The sequence below is a fragment of the Encephalitozoon cuniculi genome, chromosome II (assembly GCF_000091225.2).
Source record: "Encephalitozoon cuniculi GB-M1 chromosome II, complete sequence".
NCBI classification, from domain to species: domain Eukaryota; kingdom Fungi; phylum Microsporidia; family Unikaryonidae; genus Encephalitozoon; species Encephalitozoon cuniculi.
In genome coordinates, this window is record NC_003229.1 from 102,165 (window position 1) to 128,318 (window position 26,154).

The window sequence follows — 26,154 nt, forward strand, 5'->3', positions numbered from 1 at the left end:
GGCAGATGCCTTCAAATGGGAATCTGCAGGAACAGGGATTTTGTGATGGTCATAGAGAAGAACGAGCTGCTTGTGGTGGACATTCTGACGCTCTCTGTGTTCCATCGGAGGGAGTGTGGTGCTGGATCTGTTGTAGCGTGCTGTGACGAATATGCCTTTATTGGAGATGGATGTGTGCTTGTGGCACTGTGCCTGCTTGGTCTGAGGGAAGAAGAGGTGTGCAGGATGAAGGTGCCCATAACGGCTGTTTTCCATTTGGATGGATTTGTGTACTGCGGATGCGAGGACGGAACTATCCATGTCTACGGGATGACGGGCGGAAATGGATGTGGTTCCGATGTTCCGGGCTCGTTAGAGGCGGATCTGTCCAACGAGATGTTCTTGGATGCGGCCGATGGGGCTGGATTCAGGCTCATGAGGAGCATGAGGCATCCCGGACCTGTGACCCAAATCTGCAGTGACGGGGCAGAACTGTTTGTAGCAGACATGAGAAACAAGATAACGATCTATCCCTCTAAGAAAACCTACGACATCAAAGGACCCAAGCTCAGGTACAAGAACTACATATTTGCAAGTGAGAGGAATATGCTGTACTGCAGAACGCGGAGTGCGTTTGCCACCTGCCTAACCGTTGAGAAGCCGATAAGCGACTACGTCTTCAGCATGAACGGAGGAACTCTGTTTGCCCAATGCAGAGACACTGTGTATGTTATTGAGTTCAACACTAAGAAGACGTTGAAGGAAATGGATGTGCCAGGAAGATTTGTGTATGACGATGAGAGAAACAGACTGGTGTGGTTTGATGGAAGAAGGTTCCATTCTATCGACGACATTGTTGAGAACGTATGCAGGGGAATGGAAGACATTGTGTTTAGAGAAGATGGACTTGTCGAGAAGAAGATAAGGGTTGGCGAGGAGACAGACGAGAATGTTGTGGAGAGACACGACAACTACGGGACCCCAAGGAAGTCCCAGAAAAGGAAGTATTTCGGGGTCTATCGAGAAAACAGGGATGAAGGACTTGATGGACGGAGGGACGATGAGGAGAAGAGAAGGATGATTGAGTCTGATGAGCATTCAGAGGAGCCAGGGATCGGGTGCACTGCAGGGACGAGCAGGGCGGTGCTGGAGATGGAGGCAGGAAGTCTTTTGTGCTATAACTCCGAGGGATACATGACCTGCATTAGGAGCGAGGGATGTGACAGAATAGAGGTCAACTATCATGACGTTTCCCGAAGAAAGATTGAGGTGCCTGGTATCAGCGGATGCACCATGGGGGATTTCTGCAAGGAGAATGTTGTGGTTGGAGATGGAAGAAAGATATTCTATATCGGACTGTCTTCTCGATGGGAAAGAGAAGTCGAAGCACGAGCTATTGCTGTTTCCGAAAAGATGGTGGTTGTTCTATCTGAGGAGCTTCATATCTTTGGGCTTGATGGATCCGAGATATTCAGCTGTTTGATCCCAGACGTTCATGCAGTATGCTCCCGATCTGACACCATTGCAGTGTTTTCAAGGGAGCTGATTCTGATTAATCTGTTCAGGTCAACGGAAAGGTTTTTGCTTCCATCACCAGTGGACTTTGCTTGCTTTGACGAGAGCGGAAGGATTTTCTATAGAATCAGAGGAAAGATGTATTATCTGTACAAAGGACTGTCTGTGAGGGCCTGCGAAGTTCCAACGCAGCCACTGACTGTGTTCAAGGGCAATGTCATTTCTCTAGGATCTTCACGTAGACTATTTCCATCTCCGCATGTCGAGTACACCAGGTTCGATGTATTCGACCCACTTCGACCCAAGGATGATGTGGTTAGAGAAGAGGGCAGTTCTGAGAAGGTGATCGATGTCAACAAGCCTGTTGAGGTAAGCAAGAACAAAAGATACAATCCTCTTAGTAAATAAATGTCTTTAGGCCTGCTGAATCTGTGATGGGTTTCGTATGAGGGAGCATATGGAGCGGGCCTTGTGAGGTGGTATGGTCTAGCGGTATGACGCTTGCTTAGGGTGCAAGAGGCCTTGGGTTCGAATCCCAATACCGCCCTTTTGCCTCTCGCATCACGGCCTAGAAAAAGAGATTCCAAAGTGCAAGACGTGCCCTTAAATTTTACAGAAAGAATATCCAATCCATTTATTTCCGAACTTCCTTGGACTTCTTGTTAAATTTATCGGCATAAAACTTCAGCTCGTCCCCCTGCAAAACGTGCCCTTGTGCCATTCCAACCTGTCCAGGTCTGGAGGTGATGATTGCATATAAATGTCCCTTCTCAAAACTCTCATGTAGGCTGGGATCGACATCCCTTGCTACATCCTTGATGTCATTCTTAAATGGCTCTGCCGAAATCTTGACGACCGAGCTTTTCGTTAGTGTGTTGGTGCGGACAAGCTCATTGGAGCTAGGATGGTACACAACCTGCAGAAGCTTTGCCATCCTGAACTTCCCTGTGGTAATAAACTTGAAGTGCCCCATGTCCAGCCTCAAGGCCTTATATTTCCTGTTTCCGCCCCGCACCCTGACAGGCGTGACCTTTCTCTCTCCTATCTTCGTTGAACTTGGCTGAGACCCGGCCCTGTTGTTCCGCTTCTTACGGCTGATGACTGCCTTGGCCCCTGTCTTTCTGCGCTTGTGGTCTCCTCTGTGGTTTATTCCTAAAATTAGTCTTCTTCAAAGCCCACTTACCCATTTCAGGGCAAATTTTTTTGGTTCTCTTTATTCCGGCTCCTGGGACTCCAGGCCATCCCGTTGCTTGCGGCCCTGGGCTGCAGATTCTATTCGAATATCTCCAGGGCCCTCCTTCCAAGCACCATAATCTCACTCTTTGTAATTCCAGTTGCCTCCTTGATGGCGTCCAGGTCGAGCTTCAGCAAGTTGTTTCTACGCAGCCCCATGATGAATGCGGCAAGGGATCCTAGGAACACGGTTGTTATGAAGACCATCTTGAATGTCATGAGGAAAGCATCCCACAAGCTTATAAGTCCTTTCCACCCAATCGTCCTCCAGCATCTCTTACCACGGTCTTGAAACACATTCCATGCATCTCTGCAAAGAAATTCTTCTCCGCGCATGAACTTCGATGCACCCAGGATATGGAGAGAGCATTAGGTGCTACTGCCGCCTGGGCTCGGAGGACCCCGACATGCTGCACTGCGACACATGCGGGAATTGGCTCCACACCGTCTGCTGCGGCTTTTTCAGCAACAAGGACAGAAGAATACCCAGGAGAGAGTTTTCCTGCTTCTATTGCACAAGGCACATTACAAAGGCCGACAGTGCAGACGCCCTCTTCAGAAGGATTCTCAGCATAGTCTACACCGAAGGACTCAAGAACAAGGTATGGCTCTGCCACAGGCTGGGGATCACAGAGTGGCAGTCTTCAAAGCAGACAAGGAAGATGGCTGATGAGGGCTTCATCAGGGTGGTGGGAAAGCACAGAGCCATATCATATGAGGTCGTGAAAACCCAGGAGACAAAAGACAAGATTAGGAGCTACTTCGGCGCCTAATGCAGAGGCAGAAAGACGGCTCTGGAATAAAAGTGGTTTATATCTCGTCGGCTTCGACCTTGTAAAGCTTGACAAACACATGGGTCCCAAGTAGCTTCGGATCCAGGTTTCTTGTAAATCTAGCACGAACAGCCCCAGAGTTCCCATGTATCCTAGTTATCACACCGTGGACAGGATATCTTTCTCCTTCGTTATTCTTCTTGTAGCAGACAACCCCATTTCCCACGTAGCTGCTTGCTTCGTCTTTGCTTGTTACGTTCCTGATCTTCAGCAGGACATGTCTTGGATGGAGTCTTCTCTGCCCTCGCTTGAACGAAACAAATGTTGCAGGGATCGTTGTGCGGCTCAGCACCTCCTCATTCATCATCACTCCTGTCATAACGAGGGATCAAAAATTTTGTTTTCAAATCTTGCTAGAAGGAAGGTGGATTCACAATCGAGTACAGATTGCACACAAGGCCCTTGTCCTCTGCACCTTTTCCAGGGACATACCTCTTCTTTACTTCCTCAAGAGCCGCCTTGAAGATTTTTGGGCTTATCTCCTTGGGAAGATCCTTTCTGGAGAGCTTGGTCTTTGTAAGGTTGGAGAAGAATGCATACTCATACGCTGCCAGCATCGAATCATTAACATACTCCAGCGTGTCTATGTTCCTGGCCTTGAATCCAAGATACTCCTTCCTTATTCTTTCGTAGTCACAAATGAGGTGCTTTGCAGAAAGCTCCTTGATGTGGTCCTTCCCCATGCAGTGCAGATGAGCGGCTATAGACGTTGAATTTGTTACTGTCCAGAAAACCCTTAGAATGGAGGAGCTTTACAGGAAATTCACAGAGACTTTGAAGGAAAACACGTCGCTAAGACATCAGGTAGTGGATCTCCAATCTGCCTTGAGCGAGAGGGAGCAGGAGCTGTCCATGGCCAGAGAGGCCTCAGGAATAGCCCAGTACTTGAAGAAGATAGAGTTGCTGGAGCAGGAGAACAAGAGGTTGAGAGATATGGTCGAGGGCACCGATGCTGAGCACGACGGCGCCGAAAACATAAGTCCAAACGTGCCCATCAACACAGGAAAGACAAGGAGCAGGCAGGCCGACGAGACAAGGGACCTCGAGCTGCGACAGTATCTTAGGACAATACGCGAATATGTCACAGGACTCACCGGATACAAGATGGAGTTTCGGGATGGAGAGATCATCTTCCACTCTCTCTATGCCTTTGACAGCGAGGACGTCTTTATCTTCCGGTACAAGTCCGGAAGCATGGAGCTTGTCAATAACGAGTTTGCAGCGACGTGGGCCTCGGAGATTCAAAACTACCTAATCACTGGAAAGTCGATTCCTGCATTTCTGGCTGCAGTCACCCTGGAGCTCTTCAACAAAAAGACGTTTGGATAGTAGCACTCCATAATGTCTTTTAATCCAAATAAACTCTAGGCGCCAAAGCTCCCTGTCTGTTTACTGCACGCTTTTGAGAAGGCTGATCACCTTCTCTACCCTCAGGTTGGAAAGCACGTTGTTCTGCTGGCTTATCTTAGGAAGATTCTCCATAAACTCGTCCAAAAGTCTTGAGTTGTCCCTAATCTTCAGGTCAAGGAAGTTGAACGAATCGAGAAAGCAGTGGTATCTCCCCAGTATCCCCTCCATCTGCACATTATGCTCTCTTGGCGGGAGAGGAGGGAGGATGGCATCGGCCTTGATTGCATCCATCTTCTGGTCAACAAGCTCTCTGAACAGTTCCATGCTTCCCACCATAAACTCATACTCTATCATCGAGTCCCACATCCTGCTTGTCTTCTCGAGTCTCTTGAACAGAGCCCTTGCATTCTCCTCATCCCCTATCCTGAGCAGAAACAAGAAAAACTCCTCTTTCAGCAGGGTGGAGTCGGGATGCTTCAGAAGTCCTGAGGAGAAGATGTTGTAGGGTGTTGCCCGGCTTCCTGTTGCGTAGTACTCAATAAATGCACAGTATATAAAGACATGGGGGCCTACTCCCTCATTCCCAAGCTCAATAAATAGCTTCCTAAACAGCTCAAGTCCTCTCTTTTTTAGAACATAGTTCAGGTGGTTGATCCTCAGCAGGTCAAGCTCCTTGGAAAACACCTTCTCGGCGCTCTCCGCCTCCCCCATGGAGTACTTCCTCTTCAGGTCTCCATAGACTGCCTCCTCATCCATCACAAGCCCGTAATAGAGAGACAGGAACATCCCATCGCTCATCTCAATCCCCCGTTCAACCACCTTCTTGGCCTTTTCCTTCTGCCCTATCCCAATCAGATACTCGCTGTAGAAAAAATAGACCTCCTCTGCATAGTAAAACGAGTCCAGAATGTAGTTGTGTATAAAGTGCATCCTGGACTCATGAGGTCTCCCCCCAAGCTTCATCCCGTTCTCCATCTCCAGGTCTATCAGCCTTGCTGCATTCTTGACGCTCCAACCCCTAATCAGCGGTTGGATCTGCTGGTACCTCTGGAACGAGCTCTGGAATATCGGGAGAGTGTCACCAACTATCTTCTTCCCAGTGATCTTGTTCAGCTCCAGCTCAAAGTTCTCAAAGTCCTTCCACAGCTCGCTCAGCGACCCCATGGGCGTCTGAAGCGCTCTCATGTATCCATTTCTTATCTTCTCGATCCTTGTCTGCTCGTCCTCAATCTTCCCAAGCTCCTCAATATACTCCTTGTACAATCCGTACGAGTCCCAGTAGTTCTCAAACTGCCCCAGCGTAAACTCATAGACCTCATACAGCTTGAACTTCTTCTGGCTGACCTTCCGGACATACTCGATATACAGCATCCAGAGATCCAAGTTGTATGACTTCTTTAGACACCTTCCAAACAGACTCTCCAGACTCCTGTAGTCCTTAGACATGTACAGCCTCCTTGCATGCTCCATAATGGCAGACGGGCTGCTTAGCTCAACCCCCATCTTTTCTTCTGCATCCATCTCGGGGTCAAAATCCCTCTCAATATAATCACGTCGTAAGTGTCCATCACCAAAGAAAACATTTATTCCTTGCACAAAAACTCCACCGCCTTCATCCCGCTGATAGCCCCAGAGGCCGCCGCCGTCACAGCCTGCCGATACTTCTTGTCGCAAACGTCTCCAGCTGCAAAGAGCCCTGGAATGTTTGTGTACACTTCGTCCCTCACCACGATGTACCCGTTAAGGTCCATCTCCACCTTTGTGTTCTTCAGGAACGAAGTGTTTGGATCGTGCCCTATCCCGAAGAACACTCCGTCCATTGGAATCGTCTTCATCTCTCCCGTCTCGACGTTGCGGATGGTGATCCTTTCAACCTTGCTCGTCCCTAGTGCACTTTCAAGCACATAGGGCGTCACCATCTCGATATTCACAGTCTCCCGCGCCTTTTCAACCATGTCGTTTCTCGCACGAAACTCATTCCTCCGGTGAATAATGTAAACCTTCTTGGCAATCCCCGATAAATACAGCGCCTCCTCCATGGCTGCATCTCCTCCCCCAATAACACAGGTGATCTTGTTGGTATAGGCAAACCCGTCGCACACAGCACACGAGCTCACTCCTCTCTGCCAGAACTCCCCGTCTCCCGTTCCAGGAACAAAAAGACGCCTTGCCGACGCCCCAGTGGCAACAATGACGGCTCTTGCCCTGCGCTCTCCCTTCTCGCTAACAACCACAAAACACTCGCCCTCCTTCCTCAGGTCGGAGACAGTCTCCTTGACCACACGAAGCCCCCGCGAAACAGCATGGTCCTTCATCAGGTCGGTAAGCACCGGGCCTTCAACCCCGTCCGGAAACCCCGGATAGTTGTCAACAGATGTTGTCGTCGTCAGTTGTCCTCCAGGCCCGTTGTTTCCTATGTATCCTCCCTCAAAAAGCAGAGGCTCTTTGTCCATTGCATACAGCGCTGCATTGTATGCTGCAGGCCCACTTCCTATAATTACAATGTTTTCCATCCAGGGCTCCACACCACTTCAAAATCAACCCAAGAGCTCACGTGCTCCACCTCTCCAGGCACTCAGAGTGGCGCTGGAAATCATTCCACCTTCTTCAGCTCCTTGTCGGTGTCCTTGATCACCTTCTCAGACCTCTCGTTGATCATCGATATGTCATTCACAATACTCTTGTGCCTGGCAGACTCCTTGTTCTGCTTATCTGCCTCGGCCCTTATCTGCCTTACCGCATTCAGCACCCCTACCATCTCGCGGTCGGTTTTGTTCTGGCCCTTGATGTACTCTTCTCCGTCCTCCTCAAACTCCACTCGCTCCGGCATGCGTTCCGACTCGCTCCCGCTATCCTGGTTCCTGTCCACAATGTCATCAATATTTCCTCTATTTCCCCGGAACCATCTCTTTATCGTCCTGACACACGGAAGCTCGCAGCTAAATACCCTTCCCTCCCGATCAATATCTTCGGTAAGCTCAGACCCTCTTCTGGCATTTGTGTTTATCCCAATCGCCGCCTTCTTTGCATTCTCCAGCGTCTCTCCCTGCCTCATAAGCTCTTCAGTCGTTGCCTTCTGCTTCAGAGCAGACTCGTCAAGCTGCATCCGGACCCCCTTGGCCCTTTCGTAGTTCTGCTCCTCAATCCTTTCAGCCTCTTCAACCACATCCTGTGGAATCCCCCTTTTCTTCTTGCTCTTCACAGCCTTGTCCAGCGAATAGACATCACCTTCCATCTCTGGATTGTTTATTTCCACATCTTAAAAACCACCCGCCCTGGAAAACCATCCACCAAACTAGCTATAAGAAACAAACATTTAATCTCATATCATCTTCTTCCTCTGGAAAAACCTCTTGAGAGAATACAGTTCGTATGAATTCACCGCAAAGTAGATAACAAGAGTTATTACAGAAAACACCGTCACAAAAGAAAACATCCTCCGATGCTCGTAGTCAACACTCCCCATCCTGTGCGCGAGATACTCAGACTCGTTGTTAAGCTCGTGCAGCAGATTGTCCAGCTTCGTCATCGCTGCCATCGCCGGCTCCACGCTAACCTTCTTGGCAACATCCTTTTTGAATGTGTCAAACTGCGCAGTAAAGTCAAGCTCTATCTCTCCAAACGTGTAGGGCTGGCTCCCATCAATCACAACAGGCGTCAGAACCATCGACAGCACCTTTGGCTCACTTATGTTGAACGAGAAGTGCGTCTCGGTGTCCACAGGGAGGCTCTCACTCGACAGATAAACACTCCCCCCCTCAGACTCGAGCAATGCCTTAAAGCTGGAGTTCTTGCAGTTGATCGGTTTGAGATATCCCTTGCATATCTTGTTCTCAATCACATCAAACTCAATCTCAATGTTTCTTTTCCGCCGCACAGAGAAGATCTCTCCGACTATCAGCCCAAGGTACAGCACAAAAATCATGGGTTGTTTGTACACACAGTATTTCTGCCGCCTGCCATATTTGGAAGGAACATTCGCTGCCATCCTAGCTTTCTTCCGAAGCCTCTTCTCTGAGTCCCACCACAGAAGGCCCCGCCAAATCCGTCTTCTTCCGCACCACTATGCAATGCTCTCCATTGTGCTCCATGGCTTCAAACTTGATACTGTCCCTGGACACATGGCTGTAGACACTCTGCAGGATTCCACAGATCATCTCCAGGCATTCCTCCTCCTTCTTTGTGTACTGAAGTACCAGAAACTTCCCCAGCCCAATGATGCATCCGTTGCATGTGGGACGGAGCGAGAAGTAGTGTGGGAAGAAGGATTCCGATATGTCTCTCGAAACATCTACCAGGCTCATGGGCTTCCTGGGCTTGGACACAAGGAAAAAGTCGTCTGCCATCCTTTCTCCGATCCTCAATCCAATCGCAAACAGCCTTTCCTTGCTTCTGTCTGCCCTGTCTCTGATGACTTTGTTGACAAATGATGTATATATCAGTGCAAAGACATTGTAGTTCACTTGATCCTCATTTCTTTTCGACATTCAGGGTTGGCCACACAGACCCTCAATACCAGATGCAGGGCACCAGCCACACGGCCATGAGAGCCACCGCAGGAAAAAGCCTGGAGTCCATAGAGTTTCTCGACCATCCCGCAGACATCCAGATGCATTGCACAGCCTCCAGCCTTCCAGAGCTGTATGAGGTGGCCATCAAAGGAATGATGAGCTGCTCAGTGAGGATATCGGCGACGGACCGAAGACTCGGGAGGGTTGAGCTGTCAGAGACATCAGACGAAATGAACATGGTGGGCCTTCTGACACACTTCATGGACCTGATGTACGGCGAGGGCCTGGTTGTTACAGAGGCCGCTGTACTTCTGAGGAATGGCCTTCTTGTCTGTGACTATGCCGTGACCAGTGGATCCAGATGTCAAAGCCTCTGTGAAATCAAGGCAGTCACCCTGTGCGGTCTGAGAGTCTTTGAGGAAGATGGCATATTTCATTTGTACTGCATCTTCGATGTTTGATCGATCTGCTACTGCCAGAAGAGGTCCAAAGACAAGTCTTTTATTGCCGATTAAATGGATGCATCGGTCACTTTTTCTCCTGCTGCCCTGTCTCTGTGACCTCTATGAAGTTATAGTTCAGGAGGTCTGTGGGGGGCTTTGGGCCCTTTTCTTCCTTTTCTGGGCTCAGAATCCTCCTGAAGGTTGATTGGAACCGGCCTTTTAGAGACTCCAGATCCTTCGAGATCCGCTCCAGAGCCTTAAGCTCTTCCTTTACCTCCTTGATCTCGACCTGGGTGAAAGAAACTTCCTTCTTCGGTTCCAGAGGCTTGAGAAGGAATGATGCAGAGATGGGCGTTTCAAATGTAAGCTCAGATTGGATTTCTGGCTTTGGGGTGTCTTCGGTTGCCCTAGGGTCCTTGTGCTTTGGAGGCAGCCTCTTCTTCTTGTCGGCTTCACCGTCGATGCCGGTTATCTTCTGTCCCACCTTTGGATTCAGGATCACGCTTTTCTTATCGGAGTCCTCCTCCACAACTATCACGGTTTTCTTCCTCTGGTTAGGATGCTCTATGTCCTGGATATGGGGCACGCCGTGCTTCTTGTCCTTGGAGACTGCAAGCCTGCTATGCTCGTCCTTCACTGCAACCTCCAGGAACTTCTTGAAGATGTTGTCTGTCGACCTTGCGGAAGAGTCCTCTGCCTTGGAGAACGCCTTCGAAGCAAAGACAACGGAGACCATCAGAAGCCTCATTATTTACAGGCTGTCTCCTGAATTTGTAGCCCGATCAAAAACTTGTTTCGGATGGCTGGCATGAGCGATTGATATGCAGGAATCCGGAAGCCCACGACAATGGATTTCATTGCACCGTCCAAGCAGAAGGAGCTGAGGTCTGCACTCGAAAAGGTTAGGGATGCAATGGTGGTGGTCTGTGGGCCTCCGGGATCGTCAAAGACCTACAGCATAGAGAAAACAGCTCATTCTCTGGGCCTGTCTGTAGAATACATCGAGGATATTGGGATGTATAGAAACATGCTTCCGACGCGGAACACAATATGCCTCACCGATCTGGATGGCTACGAGCATTTGTCCAAGCATAGGAAAAGACTGGAGAGGATGAGGAACTTGGTTATTGAAACCAGGACGCTGCTCTCCATCGGAAAGATGCTTCCAAATGTTGTCACCGTGAACTTCGGGAAGGTCTCGAACAGAAAGATCCAGAAGTTCTACGGCCTGAGCGATGCAGAAGCTTTGCAGGTTGACGGAAACCTTCATGCCATTAGGCTTTACAAGTACTCTTCAGGGAATGAGGCAATGTCGATATTCCATCTGCTTGGAAGGCTATTCCATTCAAAGGCCATCGATGTATCCAAGGCCGCCGAAAGGATTGGGATATATGGACGGGATAGATTTATTGGGTATCTGGTCGAGAACTGTGTGTCCTTCATGTCTGTCGAGGATATTTGCAGGCTTACAGAAGGACTCAGCCTCAGCGACCTGGGAGACATGCATCTCGAGTATTTGATCTGGGTTGTTGCAAGTTCGGAGAAGACCGGGCCAAAAGGATTCTTTAGCTTCAGATCGTTCCGAGGAGTTCGTAGCGAGCATGTGTGCAGCGGGATATGCATGAATAGATGATGAATTCCGCCCATGCCACTTGGCAGATCGGAGATAACTCTGTAAACAATCGATCCCTAGCGATGAGCCTTGACAAGACAAAGTCGAAGTCTTACGAAAACAAGATGGAGGAGTGGCTTTCCGTGGTCAGTGTGAAGGTCCCCGATCTCAATGGCCTGGTTCTTGATTACCTGATGCACGAGGGCCTGGGAGATGTTGCAGCCGAGTTTGCTAAGGATGTTGAGATCCCGTTTGCTACGTCCTCGTTTCTGGACCACAGGTCCCAGATAAGAGGAGCAATCGAGGAGGGAAATATCGACATGGCAATATCCAAGATAAACGATCTGAACTCGGAGATAATAGACAGCAACATTGAGCTGTACTACTTCCTCATGGAGCAGAAGGCTTGCGAACAGGCACAGGCGACAAGAGGCGACAGTGAAAACATGGACGGGCAGAAGGTGTTTGTTCTTCTTGAAGAGGTTCTTGAGTTTGTACGCTCGGAGTTGTCCTCCATTGTTGAAGAAAACCCGTCTCTGGGACAGCACTTCGAAGATCTTCTTGAGTTTGTCGTGTTCAACTCCAAAAAGGAGGCAGTGGTTGAAAGAAGGAGAAGGCTGGCAGAGTATGTCAACAGGTGCATACTGGAGAAGTACGAGGTAACGGAGAATGAGCTAAAGAAGATCCTCAACGGAATAGTGAGCGGGGAGAAGTCGCTGACAGAGAAGTACAAGTTCCCAACCTTCAACGAGTCGTTCGCTGCATAGCAAGAGGGAGGATACACAAATAAAAACATTATAATAAAAAGACTAGTCGGAACACAGCAGGCCCACACTCCAGAGGAGCATCTGTCATCAATGAGATAGATATCTCGGCTTCCGTAAGGGCCTGCTGTCGTCACTCGTCATCCTAGCCTCGTGGAATTGCAATTGCTGCTAGTTGGCGTTTTTTGGTCGACTAAACAAATGATTCTGAATAGTATCCTCGACGCAGGGGCATGGGGTGTTTTTCAATTTATGGTTTACTGGAGGTGTTTTTCTACGCGACGTACAGAAAATTTAATCCGCGGCATCTTCGCTGGGCCTTAAAAGTGAAAAGTCGGCTGGAGAAGATGGGTGGAGAACTCAGAAGTGTGCTTCCTCTTGAGAAGATATACGACTTCCTGTCCAGGTCGATTGACGTGGAAATATGGGAAAAGGACATGGGAGCCAAGCACAAGGGGAGGATCGTTGGGTTTGATGAGTACATGAATGTTGTGGTTGATGGCGAGACCGGAAGATACCTGCTGAAGGGAGACTGCATATGCGCAATCTTCGGAAAGGGCACGTGTTAGAACAAAATGTGAACTGGCAATGGTATGGGCCAGATGTTGCTCTGCTTCTCGGGAACGAATAGTGCAAAGAATTACACCACCAGTGAAGAGAAGCACAGGGGTGAGCACAAAAATATTTCATAAGCCTTTGCCGGAGATTTGGGAGCGAGCCCGGACGGAGATGGCTGCAAGGTGGCAAGGCACAACGAAGGATAATAAAAAAGTTTTGGCTCTGAGGGCTAATGTTTGTTTTGCATCTCGTGCTTGCCGTGTGCACGTCTCTGGAAAGGGCTTTGCTGGAGAAGGGAGATGTGGAGCGTGCCATCCATCTTTGCGAGACGAGAGAAGGGCCACTGGATTACTTCTACGGCTATTTTGTCAAGAAGGTGCTTATGGGAAAGGAGAAGGAGGCTCTTCTTGACATAGCCGGCTCTGGCAACCACAAGGATGCTAGGAATATCGTCCTCGGGGTGATGTCGATGGAGTCAGGCAGCACGAACGAAAGAGCAAAGCTTGCTGCAGACCTGCTCTGGAGTGTGGCAGCAAGGGTGTCCAGAAAGTACCTGCGGAATTCCCATGCGTTCCTTGCTGGGGAGCCCTTTAGAAAGCTCGAGAAGAACTTCCTGTCGAAGAGGGGGGTAAGCAACATTGTCACGATGGTCTATTCTGGAGACGATGTATCAGCGAGGCTTTTTCTGTCGCTGCTGGACAACCGCAAGATATACATTGGAGACTACATTGATGTGATAGAGTTCCTTGTGAAGAGCGGGTATGCAAGGGCATTTGGGTACTTAGGGGAGATATACTATCACGGGATTGGGGTGAAGAGGTCTCTCGACCAGGCCATGTACTTTTTCTCCAGAGGAAAGGAGATGCAAGACACGATGGGGGCCTGTGGGGTTGGGAAGATACTGATGTCAGACGAATACAGAGACTACAAGAATGCAAAGTCGGCCCTGGCTCTGGCAAATAGGCTTGGGCAGTCTGGCGAGGCGGAGTATCTGATGTATCTTCTTATGGTCAGGAGGCCCGAATACATGCACAGGTCGAGCTCCCACATGGAGTCTGCTCTTATGTACGGATATCTTCCTGCCATCTGCAGAGACGGGCTGAACTACTACATGAACAGAGAATATATCAATGCCTGCATCAGGTTTCATCCGATTATGGACTATTCGGACATTGTGTACGACCTAAGGAAAAGGGCAGAGGCGAACTTTGTGTCTGGGAGATACAGACAGTGTGCAATGGCGCTGCTCATGTGTGCAGAGCTTGGGTCTGTTTCCTCCATAAGAAATGCCGTGTATGTTCTCCAGAGGCACTCGGTTCTGGAGAGGCAGGAGGAGATACTCTTCAGTCTGTACATGAAGCTTCTCAGAAAGGGAGACCAGGATGTTGTCAACAGGATAGGCGATGCCTACTTCTACGGGGTGGGTGTTGGAAGGTCGCACAGTGATGCATTTGCATTCTACATATCTGCGGCTCTCATGGGAGACCCGGAAGGATGCTACAATGTCAGCTACATGTATGAGCACGGCTATGGTGTGAAGAAAAGCCTGATGCTTGCCTTCAAGTATGTCCTAAAGATCAAGCCCACGGACGATATGTATCTGCTTCTCCTATACACATACATTAGACTTCTTTTCAAGCCTATCATTTGTTTTCTACTGAACAAGTATTCTGTTTCTATCTGCATAGGGGCGCTGGTGGTTCGGAGGATGTACACGGCCGAGAGGAGCATAGGGAGGGAACAAGAAGACCCAAAGAACTGATGGCTTGTAGGATGTTGTTAGCAATAAAGTGTTGGTATTTCTTTTCTTGTTCCAGTGCGGGCAAGATGCACGAAGCTGGGTTACTGAGATCTAAATGGAGGCTCTGCTGTGGTGTTCGTCTGCGCTTTTCTAGCCCAGATGGCATCAGAGTTGGTGGAAGATGGCGGTATACACCTTGGTTGTCGTGGGGAGTGTAGGCTCTAATAGATTCCAAAAGGGAGAATTTACTTCCTATCAAAGCTACGGAGGACCTATCCTTATCATGGTGTCCAGGGGTGAAGACCACCTACTAATACCAGTAAACGTCGAACGGAAGATCCTCATTGGCCTCCACAGGCTCGACCGGCCTGGGTGTGCTCTTACAACGGTCTTCATCTTGGAAGCTGAACTTCTTTTTTATCCTGATGTCTGTTGGGAAGTCGACTCCTCTATAAAGGACAGATGCAGACGGAGGCTCATCGTGCAGAGGATGCGCCTGGAGATATCCCACTATGTGGAAGCTCCTATCTCCGCATGTTGCTGAGTATGTCCTTTTCATCATTGGATTGCTGCTCAGAAGCTGCCTGTACATCAGAAAGACGCCCTGGACTCTCGATGGGGTCCAGGACATGCCGTCAGTCCATCTCCTGATTCTGCTCTCCTCTTCGCAGTATATGAAAACACTTCCATGGCGGATCTGCTTCCGCTCCCTCGACGTGAGCCTGCGCTGGACTCTTGGAATGAGGCCCCGCCTTGCCAAGTCGATCAAGACAAGGCAGTCTGACTCGTTCTCAACTCTGCCATAGAAAGACTCAACGCTGGACATGGAGGTGCTGGGCTGCGCTCAATAAGAGCAGAAGCACGGTTGGGAAACCTTAACCTTATTTGAAGGAATGCGGATGACAAGATTGCTGTGCAGAAAGCTAGGACGCGGCGCCTGTTGGCAAAATGGAGTTGCCAGGAATCGAACCCGGGCCAACTGCGTGCAAAGCAGGTATCATACCACTAGACCACAACCCCTCACCTCGCGCCTTCCATGCCGCCACATTCCCTTGTTAGCACACAAAATAAATTGCCAATTCCGCACGCCCACTACAGATGGCCAGAGCACTTACAACAGATGAGTCCCACATCCACAAAACCCTTGGCGCAAAAGTAGGTCTTGAGGAAGTCGAGGCGGTGGAAAGGATAGCCATAGTCGTCAAAGACACAAGGTACTCCGTCGAAAGCCCTGTGGCCTATAGGATAAAAGGGACAGACTCCATTCTTATATTTGGAGATCTAGGAAGCCCGGTTAACCTTCATCAGCTCAAGAGGATGTATGAGGACAGCATCAGAAGCTCTAAGGACCAGGAAGGCCCTGGCCTATACGATGAGATCCACAGCGATCCGCAGGAGGATGGTGTGAAGGAAGCAGAGGAAATAACCGTCGATCCCAGCGATGAGAGGCTGTCTGAGGAAGACATAAAACTCATTAGCTCACAGGTCAAGGCCTCGAGGAACGACATAATCAAGGCGCTTGTCGAGTCTGAATACGATGTTGTTGATGCAATGATGAAGCTGACCAAGTAAATTATCTTCCTTTATTTTTGGAACTCTATTCTCCAGACCCGGGGATGTACACACAGTAAAACCTTCCATGCAAGGTGCTATAGTAACTTCTCCGAGCGGGATCCAGGGTGGCAATTCTTTCTATAATGCTGGCTCTTTCTGTCTCCTCATCCACATAGTCTAGAAGAGCCAGCAGTGCACCGTGGCACCTGGACTCTGCCTCAAGGACCTCGTGCAGAAATCCGAAGTCTTCCTTTTCTGGGCCCAGGTCCACTTCCTTCCCATTTAGCGCCACCCTGTACTTCCCAAGAGCTTCTACGGACTCCCCGATCATGACGATTTTGGTGGCAAATTCAGAGGACACCATCCTTTCAACCCCTCCTCCTTCAAAAACAAGCTTCCCCCAGAAAGGTTCTTCAAACCTAATCTCCAGATGCTTGCTGTATCTCCGAATGTACATGCCACGCCTCATTCTTCTCCTTTCCCTCCATATGTAGAAATACTCCCAGCACGTTGGGTCCAAAGGATCGGTATAGATGATAGAGAGCGGGTCTTCAGATCCTGAGCAATGGTGCAAATACGAGTAGTTGAACAGGTCTCTTCCGGTCCTGGTTCTGAGAAAAAGCATCCTGTAGTTCCAGCAGTGGAAGTTCCGGGGATCAGAATCGAGCAAAAGCTTTGTAAGAAAGTCCTCTCTGCCAAGGTGCTTCTCCCTCTGCTTTTGGAATCTTTCCATCATGAACTTCCTGTGATGCCAGGGCTGGTAAGACTTGGGATTGCCTCTCAGGGCGTTTTCACAGATCCTGAGCTGGGTCCCGAAATCCGAGGGATTCGACAGAAGGTGCTCCTTGAGTTTGTTCCAGGAGAAGTAGTCGTCGGCAACCATCTGGACAATCGCCATGTGCTTTTCTATAGACTCTGGCAATGACCTCAGCTTCAGTAGCTCCTCCAGTGCAGCCTTGTCCTCGGTGTACTGCCCCTCCTCGACATTATGCACAATCATCTGGGGCTTGCGTTTCTTGCTGTGAGATCTGCCTGTCATTGGATGATGTGAATCCCGAGAAAGTACCCTTTGAAGGATGGAGAGGATTGAGAAGTTTCTTGAGAGAAGGCCTGTGAAGAACCGGCGCAAGGTCAAATCCCAAGGGAAGGAGTTTGTGATCACAAAGGAGGACGTGAAGCTCATAAGAAGCTACAGGAGGAATGCCTGCATGGACCCTGATGTCGATCTATACAGGCCGTTGAATCTCAGCTTTAGCAGAAAGACGATGAATGAAGGAATAGAGATAAGAAAGAGGGTGGCTCCGCCAAGGACTGCCGAAAGATCCCGGAGGAAGAGATGGAGTGCCAGGAAAGAGACTGCCAAGGAGGAAAACAAGAACGAAATTGGTGATGTATGGGAAGGAGAAGGCCTCGACGATCTGAACAGCTATGAGCAGGACATGCTTGTGAAGGTGGAGGAGGAATACTCTGGCCCTGTGGAGCTGCTGAGATACGGGAGGGAGGATCTCGAAAGAAGTATGAGAAGGATGTATCTAAGGCTCTACGAGCCCCGAGACGGAAAGGACTACAGGCTGAAAGATCTGATCAGAGAGCTACCCAAGGCAGAAACATTGAGGCCGTTTCCAGAGGAGATTGGGCTACTCTTTAAGTTTGAAGAGTCCATCCGAGTCGGCATTAGCCAGGACTTCAGGATTGCCGGGGTGGGTGAAGGAAGGAAGATGGGGGTTTATGAGCTCCGAGGTTTTGTGAAGCTTAGGCATGTTCTTTTTGATTCGGAGATTCGGAAGATCATGTTTACAAGGGGTGGGTCGATATGCGTGTTGCTAGCCAGCAATGCCGTGTGTGTTGTGGATGATGTCTTTGGAGAAGAGTATCCAGCCCAGGAGCCTTTCTTCCGGCGGGAATTCCCGATGTGGAGCAGAGAGGATCTGGATCAGGGATCTAGGAGCTGCGTGTGTACTGTGATAAAGGCCGACAAAAAGATGAACGACATGGAAGCTCATCGCGATGGAAGATACATCAGCGTGGTCTGCGGGAAGAGGATTGTGGTTTACGATCTTAAGAAAAGAAGTGTCTTGGAGGCCTTGAGACTTAAAGGAACAACGCCTCTGAGAGCAAAGTTCCAGGGGTCTTCACACACGATGGTCATCTCCACAGCAAACTCTCTAATTATCTATGACTTTTCCTCCAGAAGGGTGGTGAAAGAGGCCAAGGAGTTTTCGTTCATCCTCGACTTCTTTAGCATCTCGGACGACAAGATTGTACTGCTCAATAACCTGAACAAGATAATAGTGTATGATTGCTCAAGAAACGTTGTGCAGAGAACAATGCTTCAGGAGGACGTAGGGACAGAGGTGGTTCAGCATGGGAGACTCAACCTTATGTGTGTTGCATATCCCACGGAAATGGTTATCTTCTACAACAATGTAGACACTGACCTAGTTGTCCCTGTCAAGAGAATTCCCGGGAGATACAGAAACATCCTGTTCCACCCGCAGCTTCCCTGGCTATATGCAGCAAACGGGAGTGAGCTGCGTGTGTTTACATGAGAGCTGGGGATGGCGGGACGATTCCATTAGAGTGTTGAGGCTTGTTTTGCCTGGATTATAAGCAAATTTTTTTAACCCACGAAGTTAGACATGCAGATCTTTGTGAAGACGCTGACGGGAAAGACCATAACGCTGGAGGTTGAGCCTGGAGATACTATTGACAATGTCAAGGCCAAGATCCAGGACAAGGAGGGGATTCCGCCAGACCAGCAGAGGCTGATTTTTGCAGGAAAGCAGCTTGAGGATGGGAGAACCCTGTCTGACTACAATATACAGAAGGAGTCTACTCTCCATCTGGTGCTTCGGCTTCGCGGAGGAGGTGCAAAGAAGAAGAAGAAGGACTTCTCGACGCCGAAGAAGGTCAAGGAGCCTCGGAAGAAGAGAGGGCTGTCGTGGCTGGACAACTTTACTGTCACGGATGACAAGGTCAAGATGAATGGCGTCTCATGTGAAGTATGTGGGACAGAAGTCTTCTGCGGAAAGATCCAGTCTGGATTCAAGTGTGGGAGATGTTACAGGGTTTATGACAAGGACATTGCTAGCCATTAAAACGAGTCTTTAGTTCTATCTGTTGTTTTCTGATTGGGCGCAGATCTTTTGCCTAGGTTTTGGAAGGAGAAACGGAAATCTTCTGAAAAGCCGTGCCCTGGTGAATGGCTCGGATCAAGATAAGCGGGGTTCCTATTGAAATGCCTTTTGAGCCGTATCCTGCGCAGATAGTCACGATGACAAAGCTTATATCCTGCCTGATGACGAGAACGAGCGGGCTGGTTGAAAGCCCGACGGGGACGGGCAAGAGCCTGTCGATAATATGTGCGGTGCTTGGATACAACGAGCACTTGAAGAGAAGTATTAGGGGTATCGGGGCCAAGCGGAGAGAAGGGGGAGGGCCCAAGGGAGAAGAAGCGAGGGAGGAGAAGCTGAAGATAATTATATGCTCGCGCACTCACAAGCAGCTTGACCAGCTAGTTGACCAGCTTCGGAAGACGCAATACAGACCGAGGATTTCGATACTGGCAAGCAGAGCCCAGTACTGCATATCCCCGAAGCTTAGCGATGTTGCAGACAAGAACACGGGATGCAGCGAGTTGGTGAAGAGCGGGAGCTGTGCCTACTTTACTGGAAAGGACAGGCTTGCGAAGAAGGTGGGAGACAAGATCTTTGACATCGAGGAGCTGAAGGGCGAGGGCCGGAGATGTGTTGGATGCCCCTACTATGCCTCCCGGATTCTGAACGAAGATGCAGAAGTTATATTTGCGCCCTACAACTACCTCATTGACTCCAGAATAAGAGAGAGCACGGGGATCAGTCTCGAAAATAGCGTGGTGATTGTTGACGAGGCACACAACATAGAGGACGTATGCAGGTCGTCTGGGTCGATTGAGCTCAGCTCCCGGATAATGGAGATAATCCAGAACGAGATACTTGGAGCTGTGAAGAGGAGCGGGGCGCTTGGAGAGATCAGGATGGACTTTGTCAATCTGATGGACTTCTTCAGGAAGCTCCGGGAGGGGGCAGAGAGCACGGACGAGTTTGACAGAGTCACGGCCGGAGGGAAGCTTCGGATAAGAAAGGGCCGGGAGATAAAGGAGGAGCTTGAGAGAATGGGGATAGGCAAAGAGTTTGTTCTGAAGATCAAGAACTCGATTTATGCGATCCAAAAGAGCGAGGATGCAAAGGATCTGCTGAATGTAAGCACATTCCACGTGCTGGAAGGCCTTGATTCTGTTCTGTCTGCAATCCACTTCAGCGATTGCGACGCATATTCGTTTGTGTTCCACAAGATGAATGACGAGAATGTGAAGAACTCCAGGTCATGCAGGTTTTCCTACAACTTCTGGCTTCTTGACGGTGGATATACATTCAGGTCGTTTGTCGGGAAGGTCCGATCCGTTGTGCTTCTATCTGGGACGCTGACGCCGTTTTCGTCGTTTTCGTCTGAGCTGGGGCATGAGTTTGCACACACAATTGTCGCACCTCACCTGATTACACAGAAGCAGGTGTTTGTTTCGTGTGTTCGGAAGGGGCATCTGCTGAAGGAGCTGATTGGGACATACGGGGTTTCCGACACTCCTCAGTATCTGGACCAGCTTTGCCGGGTGATAGTGGATGTGTCGTGCAAAATCAAGGACCACGGAGGAACACTAGTGTTTGTTCCAAGCTACAGCTTTCTGGAGAATCTGCAGAAGAGAATGGGCGGGGTGAGCTCTGGGTTGCTGGTTGAGCCGAAAAGCGGGGCAGGAAATGAATTTGAGAAGGTGATGAGAAGATATAAGAACAGGATAGCGACGAAGCAGAGCGCTGTATTTATGTGTGTCTACAGGGGAAAGGCAAGTGAAGGAATAGACTTCAAGGATTCCTTTGCAAGGGCGGTTATTGCAGTTGGGATTCCGTATCCAAGCCTGCACGATCCACAGGTGGAGCTTAAGAAGGAGTTTAACGACAAGTACAAGAGCTTCAACGGGCGACTCTGGTACGAGGCACAGGCGTTCCGTGCGGTGAACCAAGCACTTGGGAGGGCAATTAGGCACAAGGACGACTGGGGGATAGTGATGCTCCTTGACAGCAGGTACTCTGAGAAGAGGGTGCAGAGCCAGTTGTCGAAGTGGGTTGCGGAGAACATCAAGACCTATGACTCATACGATGGTTGTGTTTCCGAGCTCGTGAGGTTTCTGTCCTTGATTAAATAGACGTGGTTTACTATGCAGCTTAGCTTGGAATCCTCTTGGAGGCGGGACTGTTTTTCTAGATTTTTCCTGTTGTTTCTGGGAAGACGAAAATATTTAACCGAAGATTCCCTAGCGATTAATGTCATCGAACCAGGAGCCATTGGTAGAAGGCAAGATCAAGGACAAGCATTCTGAGACACACGGATTTGAGGTTGATGTGAACCAGATGATGGACACGATGATCAAGAGCGTGTACTCGTCCAAGGAGCTGTTTCTCAGGGAGCTGGTGTCGAACTCAAGTGACGCCTGCGACAAGCTCAAGGCGCTCTATTTCCAGCTCCGAGAGAAGGGATGTGTGCTTGATCCCGTCACATCCCTGGGGATTGAGATTATTCCGAACAAGGATAACAGGACGCTGACGATCAAGGATAACGGGATTGGGATGACGAAGCCCGACCTGATGAACTTCATTGGAACTATTGCAAGTAGTGGAACCAAGAAGTTCAGAGAGGAGATGAAAGAGAAAGGGAACTCTGCTGATGCCTCCAACCTGATTGGGCAGTTTGGTCTCGGGTTCTACTCCTCGTACCTTGTGGCCGAGAGGGTTGACCTGATAACCAAGCACCCCTCTGACGAGGCGCTTGTGTGGACGTCCACTGGAAGGGACGTGTACACAATAGAGGAGTATGATGGAGAGCCGTTTGCACATGGGACGTCACTGGTGCTGTACATCAAGGAAGGAGAGGAGGAGTTCCTCGATCCAAAGAGGATCAGTGAGATAGTGAAGAAATACTCTCTGTTTGTGTTCTATCCTATTTACACGTATGTAGAGAAGGAGATTGAGGAGCCGGAGGAAAAGAAGGATGAAGAGAAGGAAGATGAAAAGGTCGAGGAGGAGACGGCCGAGCCGAGGGTTGAGGAGGTACGGGAGAAGAGACTGAAGAAGGTTACCGAGCGGGAGCAGATCAATGTTGAGAAGCCGTTGTGGAAGAGAAACATAAAGGAGGTTCCTGAGGAAGAGCTGAAGAGCTTCTACAAGACGGTTTCCGGAGACTGGGACGATTTCCTCGCGGTTGACTTCTGGCATATTGAGGGGCTTCTGTCGATTGAGCTTCTGATGTTTATTCCGAAGAGGGCAAGATTCGACATGTTCAATAAGAACAAGAAGAACAACAACATCAAGCTGTACTGCAAGAATGTGTTTGTGACTGATGACTTTGGAGATGCTATTCCGGAGTGGATGTCGTTTGTCAGCGGGGTGGTTGCCTCTGATGACATTCCCATGAACATCAGCAGGGAGATGATCCAGGGGACAAATGTGATGAAGCTTGTTAAGAAGACTCTCCCACAGAAGATCTTTGAAATGATAGGGAAGCTTGCTCTTGATGCCGAGAAGTACAAGACATTCTATAAGGAGTTTGGAAATTGTCTGAAGATGGCGATTGGAGAGGCAAGCGAGGGGCAGCAGGACGGATACGCCAAGTGCCTGAGGTACTTCACCACGAAGAGTGGGGAAGAGGCCATATCACTGGACACGTACGTGGAGAGGATGGCGCCAAACCAGAAGCAGATCTATGTGATAACTGGGCTCAGCAAGGAGCAGGTCAAGTCGAATCCGGCCCTGGATGCATTCCAGAAGTACGAGGTGATATACATGCATGAGGTGATGGACGAGGTCATGCTCCGAGGGCTCAAGAAGTACAAGGGGCATACTATCCAGAGGATAACAAGCGAGGGCGTTGAGCTTCCCGAGGACGAGGCAAGCAACGAAGAGGTTGTCAAGTCGTTTGAGGAGTTCTGCAAGAAGGTGAAGGACATTCTTTCCAGCAAGGTTGAGAAGGTTACTGTGAACCCAAGGCTTGTGAGCGTTCCTGCGGTCATCTCCACCACCAAGTACTCTCTGTCTGGAACCATGGAGAACATAATGAAATCCCAGCCTGTTACCGAGGCAAACCCGTTTGCAGCCATGACAGCGGTCAGCAAGAAGATCTTTGAGATGAATCCAAACCACCAGCTTGTCAAGAATCTCAAGGCGCTCTTCGACAGTAACGAGATCGAGAAGATGAATAGGATCTTGGAGGTGTTTTTCGAGACGGTTCTTATTCACAATGGGTTTGTACTGTCTGACCCCAAGGGATTCTGCGCCAACGTCTTCGACTTCCTCTGCTCCGAGGAGGTGAGGTGCGAAGAGCCCGTTGAGGAGGTCCAGTGATCTATTAAATAATTCCCTTCAACTAGCCGTTTGGTTTGGAGCCGTTAATATCGCCCAAAAAATTGCCCAGCAATGGAGGCGAAATTATGTCCGGATGCCCAGAAAGTTCTGAATGCGATAAGACATGCCGTTGCCTCAGAGAGGGTTGAAGACACGCCAGAGAACATTGCTAGTGCAGCGGTCGGCACATTTTTGGAGATGAGCAGGAGAAGGGACTACTCGCGGATGCAGGAGCTTCTCGAGATAATCATTGCCCACAAAGACTACATTGCTGAAAACAGCAGCGCGGAGCTTATTAGGAGAATCCTTTTGGACTTTAAGGACAAGAAGATCCATCTCCAGGGGCTCCAGATAATCAAGCACTTTATAAAGAGTAAGAGATACAGCATGGCCCACTTCCGGATCCTTGTTGAGGATTGCTTTGGGATGAAAGGGCTCAAGACAAGGTCCATAGAGCTTGCAAAGCAGTATCTCAAGATGGACGAGTTCAGAGAGGAACTTCTTAGCCATATATCTAGGCTCCAGGGTACCGAGCTGATAAGGCACATCAACTGTTTCTTTGATGCCATTGTGGATAAGGCCGATGCAGTGTCGAAGCTTGATGAATTTGCGAATCCAGAACTGTTCAAGGACACTGGGTGCAGCGATGTCAGAGCACTATATTCCGAATGCTGCGACCTGCTCTACAACTACACCTCAATGGAGATGAAGGCCGAAGCCCCCTCTGAAAAGACCTTCGAGTACATAATGGAGAAGCTTCTGGTGTTCTTTGAGATTCCTCTTCCCAGAGGAGGAAAGCTTCTGAAAACATTTTCACTGCTTGCCGAAAAGGACTTGGGGGCATTCATAGGAAGTGGGATGCGCCTGATGCAATTGAGTGCCAGCCTCAAGAAGGAGATTGTGAGAGAGCTGTGTGAGCTGAATCTGAAGAATGAGCAGATATATGAGTTTATCAGATCTGTGAGGCATATTCTCATCCCTGAATTCATAGACCTGATAAGACATATGGCAAGAAAGTTTGTGGAGGGAGACGACAGATATCGATTTGCCCTCGGCACGGTGGTTGGAATTATGGGGATGGAGGATCTGTTTCTGCTGCTGGACGGCATATCAAAGGAAGTTAGAGTATGGGCGCCCGTTATTCGGTGTTCTTCTAATGGAGACATATCGCTCTTCATAAGGCTGTACCGTGACATAGAAGAAAGAAAAGGTGCTGCATCAATTGACAAAACAATCCTCCTGAACTGTCTCCCCGCATTCTGTAACTACGGATCGGATCACAACAATTCGATTGAAATGCTTCTTCAAATCATGAAGGCCAACATGAGCAACCCCAACGTCTTCAACTCCATATGCACAGGATTGAGAAAGCTGATACACTCACATGAAAGTAACATCAAGAGCCAGCTGGTTCTTAGAAACCCCATTCCGAATGGTGAGTCTCAGAGGATCCTGGGCTCGATCCAGGAGTCTGCGATTGCCCTGGACGTCCTCTCAATGGCCATCACCAGATGCTCCGACGAGCTGGACCAAACTCTCTTCAAGCTGCTAGAGACAAACGACCTTGGACTCTCCAATCGGGTGTTCCAATACATTCTTCTTTATCCCCAGGTTGAGTCTATTGCCATTGGAAGCTGGAACCTGTCAGGGATTTCAGATGCACTGAAGATTGCAAGGTATTTTGTCCCGAGGATGGACTGCGACTTTGAGATCTACAGCAAGCTCATGGAGCTATCGCTTTCCGAGGACGGCAAGATTCAAAAGAGAGCATACCAACTCCTGTGGCACATGAAGCAGCACCAGAAGATTGATCTGTGCATCTGTGATGCCTTGTTCTCCCATGAGATGGATGAGAAGACAAAGGACTGCTCACAAAAATGGAGAGCAGCTCTGATCTACTCCGTATACACCATCGGATGCAGATGCTTTCCTGGCAGAAAGAAGGAGTATCTTAACAGGATGCTTCCTGTCCTTGTTGTGGGACTGAAGGCAGGAAATGCAAAGACCCGGAGGGTTTGTCTGGAGAGCTTGGAGGAGCTTGTCTCTGGCTTTTGTGCCGAGGAGTTTGACCTCTATTGCAGGCTAATGATTGCCGGAATGGCATCCGAAAGCATGGTTCTCAGGTGCGGGATATTGGAAGCCGTTGTATCGCTGATGGAAAACCACAGGGAGAGACTATCGCAAGAATTCATCCAGTCGGCATACGATGGATGTCTTTCCGCCGGGAGGTTGGGGAGGGAGGCAGTTCCCCATGTACTCAGGCTCTTGAACATCTTTTCCGGTACCCATCTAGTAAATCTCGAAGGATGTCTTGGAGTCCTAGAGTTGTACACAGATGAGTTCAGGAGAAGACATGCGGAAGACATCAAATCCGTCGTATCAAAACTCATCCGCAGGGATGTGGAGATCCCAAAAAAACTCAAGGCGCTCCTAAAGGAAAGGAAGAGAAGAGGCCACCAGCCAATCTTGCAGATAACGAAGAAGAACGACGTGATGATCACGCAGAAGAAGAAGAAGCAGAGCACCCCGTTTACAGGACACAGAAGGACAGTCAGGCCAAACAAAAAACACAAAAAATAAAGGCCGACTATTCTCTTCTTGTTTTTTCAGAAAAGTTCTATCTGTTTTTTT

General features: G+C 49.3%; 26 protein-coding genes across 26 annotated transcripts, besides 4 other annotated features; 14 read left to right on the forward strand and 12 right to left on the reverse strand.

Moving 5' to 3' along the window:
• Positions 1 to 15: 15 nt before the first annotated feature.
• Positions 16 to 1,902, forward strand: ECU02_0870 (uncharacterized protein; the record flags this gene model as incomplete). Its single annotated transcript, NM_001040801.2, has 1 exon — positions 16 to 1,902. One exon carries the CDS (start codon positions 16 to 18, stop codon positions 1,900 to 1,902), a length of 1,887 nt encoding a protein of 628 aa, NP_584612.2.
• Positions 1,903 to 1,969: 67 nt separating this feature from the next.
• Positions 1,970 to 2,041, forward strand: a tRNA (tRNA-Pro).
• An 87-nt stretch (positions 2,042 to 2,128) lies between these two features.
• ECU02_0880 (40S ribosomal protein S8) lies at positions 2,129 to 2,681 on the reverse strand (the record flags this gene model as incomplete). Its single annotated transcript, NM_001040802.1, has 2 exons — positions 2,129 to 2,646; positions 2,678 to 2,681. The coding sequence occupies 2 exons, from the start codon at positions 2,679 to 2,681 to the stop codon at positions 2,129 to 2,131; spliced, it is 522 nt and encodes a 173-aa protein (NP_584613.1).
• An 85-nt stretch (positions 2,682 to 2,766) lies between these two features.
• ECU02_0885 (uncharacterized protein) lies at positions 2,767 to 2,946 on the reverse strand (the record flags this gene model as incomplete). The annotated part of the gene is made up of 1 exon (NM_001415536.1): positions 2,767 to 2,946. One exon carries the CDS (start codon positions 2,944 to 2,946, stop codon positions 2,767 to 2,769), a length of 180 nt encoding a protein of 59 aa, NP_001402571.1.
• Positions 2,947 to 3,071: 125 nt separating this feature from the next.
• On the forward strand, positions 3,072 to 3,500 carry ECU02_0890 (uncharacterized protein; the record flags this gene model as incomplete). Its single annotated transcript, NM_001040803.1, has 1 exon — positions 3,072 to 3,500. The coding sequence occupies one exon, from the start codon at positions 3,072 to 3,074 to the stop codon at positions 3,498 to 3,500; it is 429 nt and encodes a 142-aa protein (NP_584614.1).
• Positions 3,501 to 3,537: 37 nt separating this feature from the next.
• Positions 3,538 to 3,879, reverse strand: ECU02_0900 (60S ribosomal protein L33; the record flags this gene model as incomplete). The annotated part of the gene is made up of 1 exon (NM_001040804.1): positions 3,538 to 3,879. One exon carries the CDS (start codon positions 3,877 to 3,879, stop codon positions 3,538 to 3,540), a length of 342 nt encoding a protein of 113 aa, NP_584615.1.
• A 34-nt stretch (positions 3,880 to 3,913) lies between these two features.
• ECU02_0910 (uncharacterized protein) lies at positions 3,914 to 4,243 on the reverse strand (the record flags this gene model as incomplete). Its single annotated transcript, NM_001040805.1, has 1 exon — positions 3,914 to 4,243. The coding sequence occupies one exon, from the start codon at positions 4,241 to 4,243 to the stop codon at positions 3,914 to 3,916; it is 330 nt and encodes a 109-aa protein (NP_584616.1).
• Positions 4,244 to 4,301: 58 nt separating this feature from the next.
• Positions 4,302 to 4,889, forward strand: ECU02_0920 (uncharacterized protein; the record flags this gene model as incomplete). The annotated part of the gene is made up of 1 exon (NM_001040806.1): positions 4,302 to 4,889. The coding sequence occupies one exon, from the start codon at positions 4,302 to 4,304 to the stop codon at positions 4,887 to 4,889; it is 588 nt and encodes a 195-aa protein (NP_584617.1).
• Positions 4,890 to 4,949: 60 nt separating this feature from the next.
• ECU02_0930 (uncharacterized protein) lies at positions 4,950 to 6,431 on the reverse strand (the record flags this gene model as incomplete). Its single annotated transcript, NM_001040807.1, has 1 exon — positions 4,950 to 6,431. One exon carries the CDS (start codon positions 6,429 to 6,431, stop codon positions 4,950 to 4,952), a length of 1,482 nt encoding a protein of 493 aa, NP_584618.1.
• Positions 6,432 to 6,493: 62 nt separating this feature from the next.
• On the reverse strand, positions 6,494 to 7,423 carry ECU02_0940 (thioredoxin reductase; the record flags this gene model as incomplete). The annotated part of the gene is made up of 1 exon (NM_001040808.1): positions 6,494 to 7,423. One exon carries the CDS (start codon positions 7,421 to 7,423, stop codon positions 6,494 to 6,496), a length of 930 nt encoding a protein of 309 aa, NP_584619.1.
• Positions 7,424 to 7,503: 80 nt separating this feature from the next.
• ECU02_0950 (uncharacterized protein) lies at positions 7,504 to 8,145 on the reverse strand (the record flags this gene model as incomplete). Its single annotated transcript, NM_001040809.1, has 1 exon — positions 7,504 to 8,145. The coding sequence occupies one exon, from the start codon at positions 8,143 to 8,145 to the stop codon at positions 7,504 to 7,506; it is 642 nt and encodes a 213-aa protein (NP_584620.1).
• Positions 8,146 to 8,232: 87 nt separating this feature from the next.
• On the reverse strand, positions 8,233 to 8,835 carry ECU02_0960 (uncharacterized protein; the record flags this gene model as incomplete). The annotated part of the gene is made up of 1 exon (NM_001040810.2): positions 8,233 to 8,835. One exon carries the CDS (start codon positions 8,833 to 8,835, stop codon positions 8,233 to 8,235), a length of 603 nt encoding a protein of 200 aa, NP_584621.2.
• Positions 8,836 to 8,899: 64 nt separating this feature from the next.
• On the reverse strand, positions 8,900 to 9,397 carry ECU02_0970 (uncharacterized protein; the record flags this gene model as incomplete). The annotated part of the gene is made up of 1 exon (NM_001040811.1): positions 8,900 to 9,397. One exon carries the CDS (start codon positions 9,395 to 9,397, stop codon positions 8,900 to 8,902), a length of 498 nt encoding a protein of 165 aa, NP_584622.1.
• Positions 9,398 to 9,429: 32 nt separating this feature from the next.
• Positions 9,430 to 9,882, forward strand: ECU02_0980 (uncharacterized protein; the record flags this gene model as incomplete). The annotated part of the gene is made up of 1 exon (NM_001040812.2): positions 9,430 to 9,882. One exon carries the CDS (start codon positions 9,430 to 9,432, stop codon positions 9,880 to 9,882), a length of 453 nt encoding a protein of 150 aa, NP_584623.2.
• Positions 9,883 to 9,949: 67 nt separating this feature from the next.
• Positions 9,950 to 10,612, reverse strand: ECU02_0990 (uncharacterized protein; the record flags this gene model as incomplete). Its single annotated transcript, NM_001040813.1, has 1 exon — positions 9,950 to 10,612. One exon carries the CDS (start codon positions 10,610 to 10,612, stop codon positions 9,950 to 9,952), a length of 663 nt encoding a protein of 220 aa, NP_584624.1.
• Positions 10,613 to 10,711: 99 nt separating this feature from the next.
• ECU02_1000 (uncharacterized protein) lies at positions 10,712 to 11,497 on the forward strand (the record flags this gene model as incomplete). Its single annotated transcript, NM_001040814.1, has 1 exon — positions 10,712 to 11,497. The coding sequence occupies one exon, from the start codon at positions 10,712 to 10,714 to the stop codon at positions 11,495 to 11,497; it is 786 nt and encodes a 261-aa protein (NP_584625.1).
• A 62-nt stretch (positions 11,498 to 11,559) lies between these two features.
• On the forward strand, positions 11,560 to 12,243 carry ECU02_1010 (uncharacterized protein; the record flags this gene model as incomplete). Its single annotated transcript, NM_001040815.2, has 1 exon — positions 11,560 to 12,243. The coding sequence occupies one exon, from the start codon at positions 11,560 to 11,562 to the stop codon at positions 12,241 to 12,243; it is 684 nt and encodes a 227-aa protein (NP_584626.2).
• Positions 12,244 to 12,283: 40 nt separating this feature from the next.
• Positions 12,284 to 12,467: a sequence feature.
• Positions 12,468 to 12,587: 120 nt separating this feature from the next.
• On the forward strand, positions 12,588 to 12,809 carry ECU02_1020 (uncharacterized protein; the record flags this gene model as incomplete). The annotated part of the gene is made up of 1 exon (NM_001040816.2): positions 12,588 to 12,809. One exon carries the CDS (start codon positions 12,588 to 12,590, stop codon positions 12,807 to 12,809), a length of 222 nt encoding a protein of 73 aa, NP_584627.2.
• Positions 12,810 to 12,816: 7 nt separating this feature from the next.
• Positions 12,817 to 12,905: a sequence feature.
• Positions 12,906 to 13,030: 125 nt separating this feature from the next.
• Positions 13,031 to 14,560, forward strand: ECU02_1030 (uncharacterized protein; the record flags this gene model as incomplete). Its single annotated transcript, NM_001040817.1, has 1 exon — positions 13,031 to 14,560. One exon carries the CDS (start codon positions 13,031 to 13,033, stop codon positions 14,558 to 14,560), a length of 1,530 nt encoding a protein of 509 aa, NP_584628.1.
• A 289-nt stretch (positions 14,561 to 14,849) lies between these two features.
• Positions 14,850 to 15,365, reverse strand: ECU02_1040 (uncharacterized protein; the record flags this gene model as incomplete). Its single annotated transcript, NM_001040818.1, has 1 exon — positions 14,850 to 15,365. One exon carries the CDS (start codon positions 15,363 to 15,365, stop codon positions 14,850 to 14,852), a length of 516 nt encoding a protein of 171 aa, NP_584629.1.
• A 123-nt stretch (positions 15,366 to 15,488) lies between these two features.
• Positions 15,489 to 15,559, reverse strand: a tRNA (tRNA-Ala).
• Positions 15,560 to 15,637: 78 nt separating this feature from the next.
• On the forward strand, positions 15,638 to 16,111 carry ECU02_1050 (nascent polypeptide-associated complex domain-containing protein; the record flags this gene model as incomplete). Its single annotated transcript, NM_001040819.1, has 1 exon — positions 15,638 to 16,111. One exon carries the CDS (start codon positions 15,638 to 15,640, stop codon positions 16,109 to 16,111), a length of 474 nt encoding a protein of 157 aa, NP_584630.1.
• Positions 16,112 to 16,136: 25 nt separating this feature from the next.
• ECU02_1060 (uncharacterized protein) lies at positions 16,137 to 17,093 on the reverse strand (the record flags this gene model as incomplete). The annotated part of the gene is made up of 1 exon (NM_001040820.2): positions 16,137 to 17,093. The coding sequence occupies one exon, from the start codon at positions 17,091 to 17,093 to the stop codon at positions 16,137 to 16,139; it is 957 nt and encodes a 318-aa protein (NP_584631.2).
• A 76-nt stretch (positions 17,094 to 17,169) lies between these two features.
• Positions 17,170 to 18,642, forward strand: ECU02_1070 (uncharacterized protein; the record flags this gene model as incomplete). The annotated part of the gene is made up of 1 exon (NM_001040821.1): positions 17,170 to 18,642. One exon carries the CDS (start codon positions 17,170 to 17,172, stop codon positions 18,640 to 18,642), a length of 1,473 nt encoding a protein of 490 aa, NP_584632.1.
• A 90-nt stretch (positions 18,643 to 18,732) lies between these two features.
• On the forward strand, positions 18,733 to 19,191 carry ECU02_1080 (ubiquitin-40S ribosomal protein S31 fusion protein; the record flags this gene model as incomplete). The annotated part of the gene is made up of 1 exon (NM_001040822.1): positions 18,733 to 19,191. The coding sequence occupies one exon, from the start codon at positions 18,733 to 18,735 to the stop codon at positions 19,189 to 19,191; it is 459 nt and encodes a 152-aa protein (NP_584633.1).
• A 104-nt stretch (positions 19,192 to 19,295) lies between these two features.
• Positions 19,296 to 21,332, forward strand: ECU02_1090 (uncharacterized protein; the record flags this gene model as incomplete). Its single annotated transcript, NM_001040823.1, has 1 exon — positions 19,296 to 21,332. One exon carries the CDS (start codon positions 19,296 to 19,298, stop codon positions 21,330 to 21,332), a length of 2,037 nt encoding a protein of 678 aa, NP_584634.1.
• Positions 21,333 to 21,450: 118 nt separating this feature from the next.
• ECU02_1100 (uncharacterized protein) lies at positions 21,451 to 23,523 on the forward strand (the record flags this gene model as incomplete). Its single annotated transcript, NM_001040824.1, has 1 exon — positions 21,451 to 23,523. One exon carries the CDS (start codon positions 21,451 to 21,453, stop codon positions 23,521 to 23,523), a length of 2,073 nt encoding a protein of 690 aa, NP_584635.1.
• Positions 23,524 to 23,595: 72 nt separating this feature from the next.
• On the forward strand, positions 23,596 to 26,103 carry ECU02_1110 (uncharacterized protein; the record flags this gene model as incomplete). Its single annotated transcript, NM_001040825.1, has 1 exon — positions 23,596 to 26,103. The coding sequence occupies one exon, from the start codon at positions 23,596 to 23,598 to the stop codon at positions 26,101 to 26,103; it is 2,508 nt and encodes an 835-aa protein (NP_584636.1).
• Between the last annotated feature and the right edge of the window lie 51 nt (positions 26,104 to 26,154).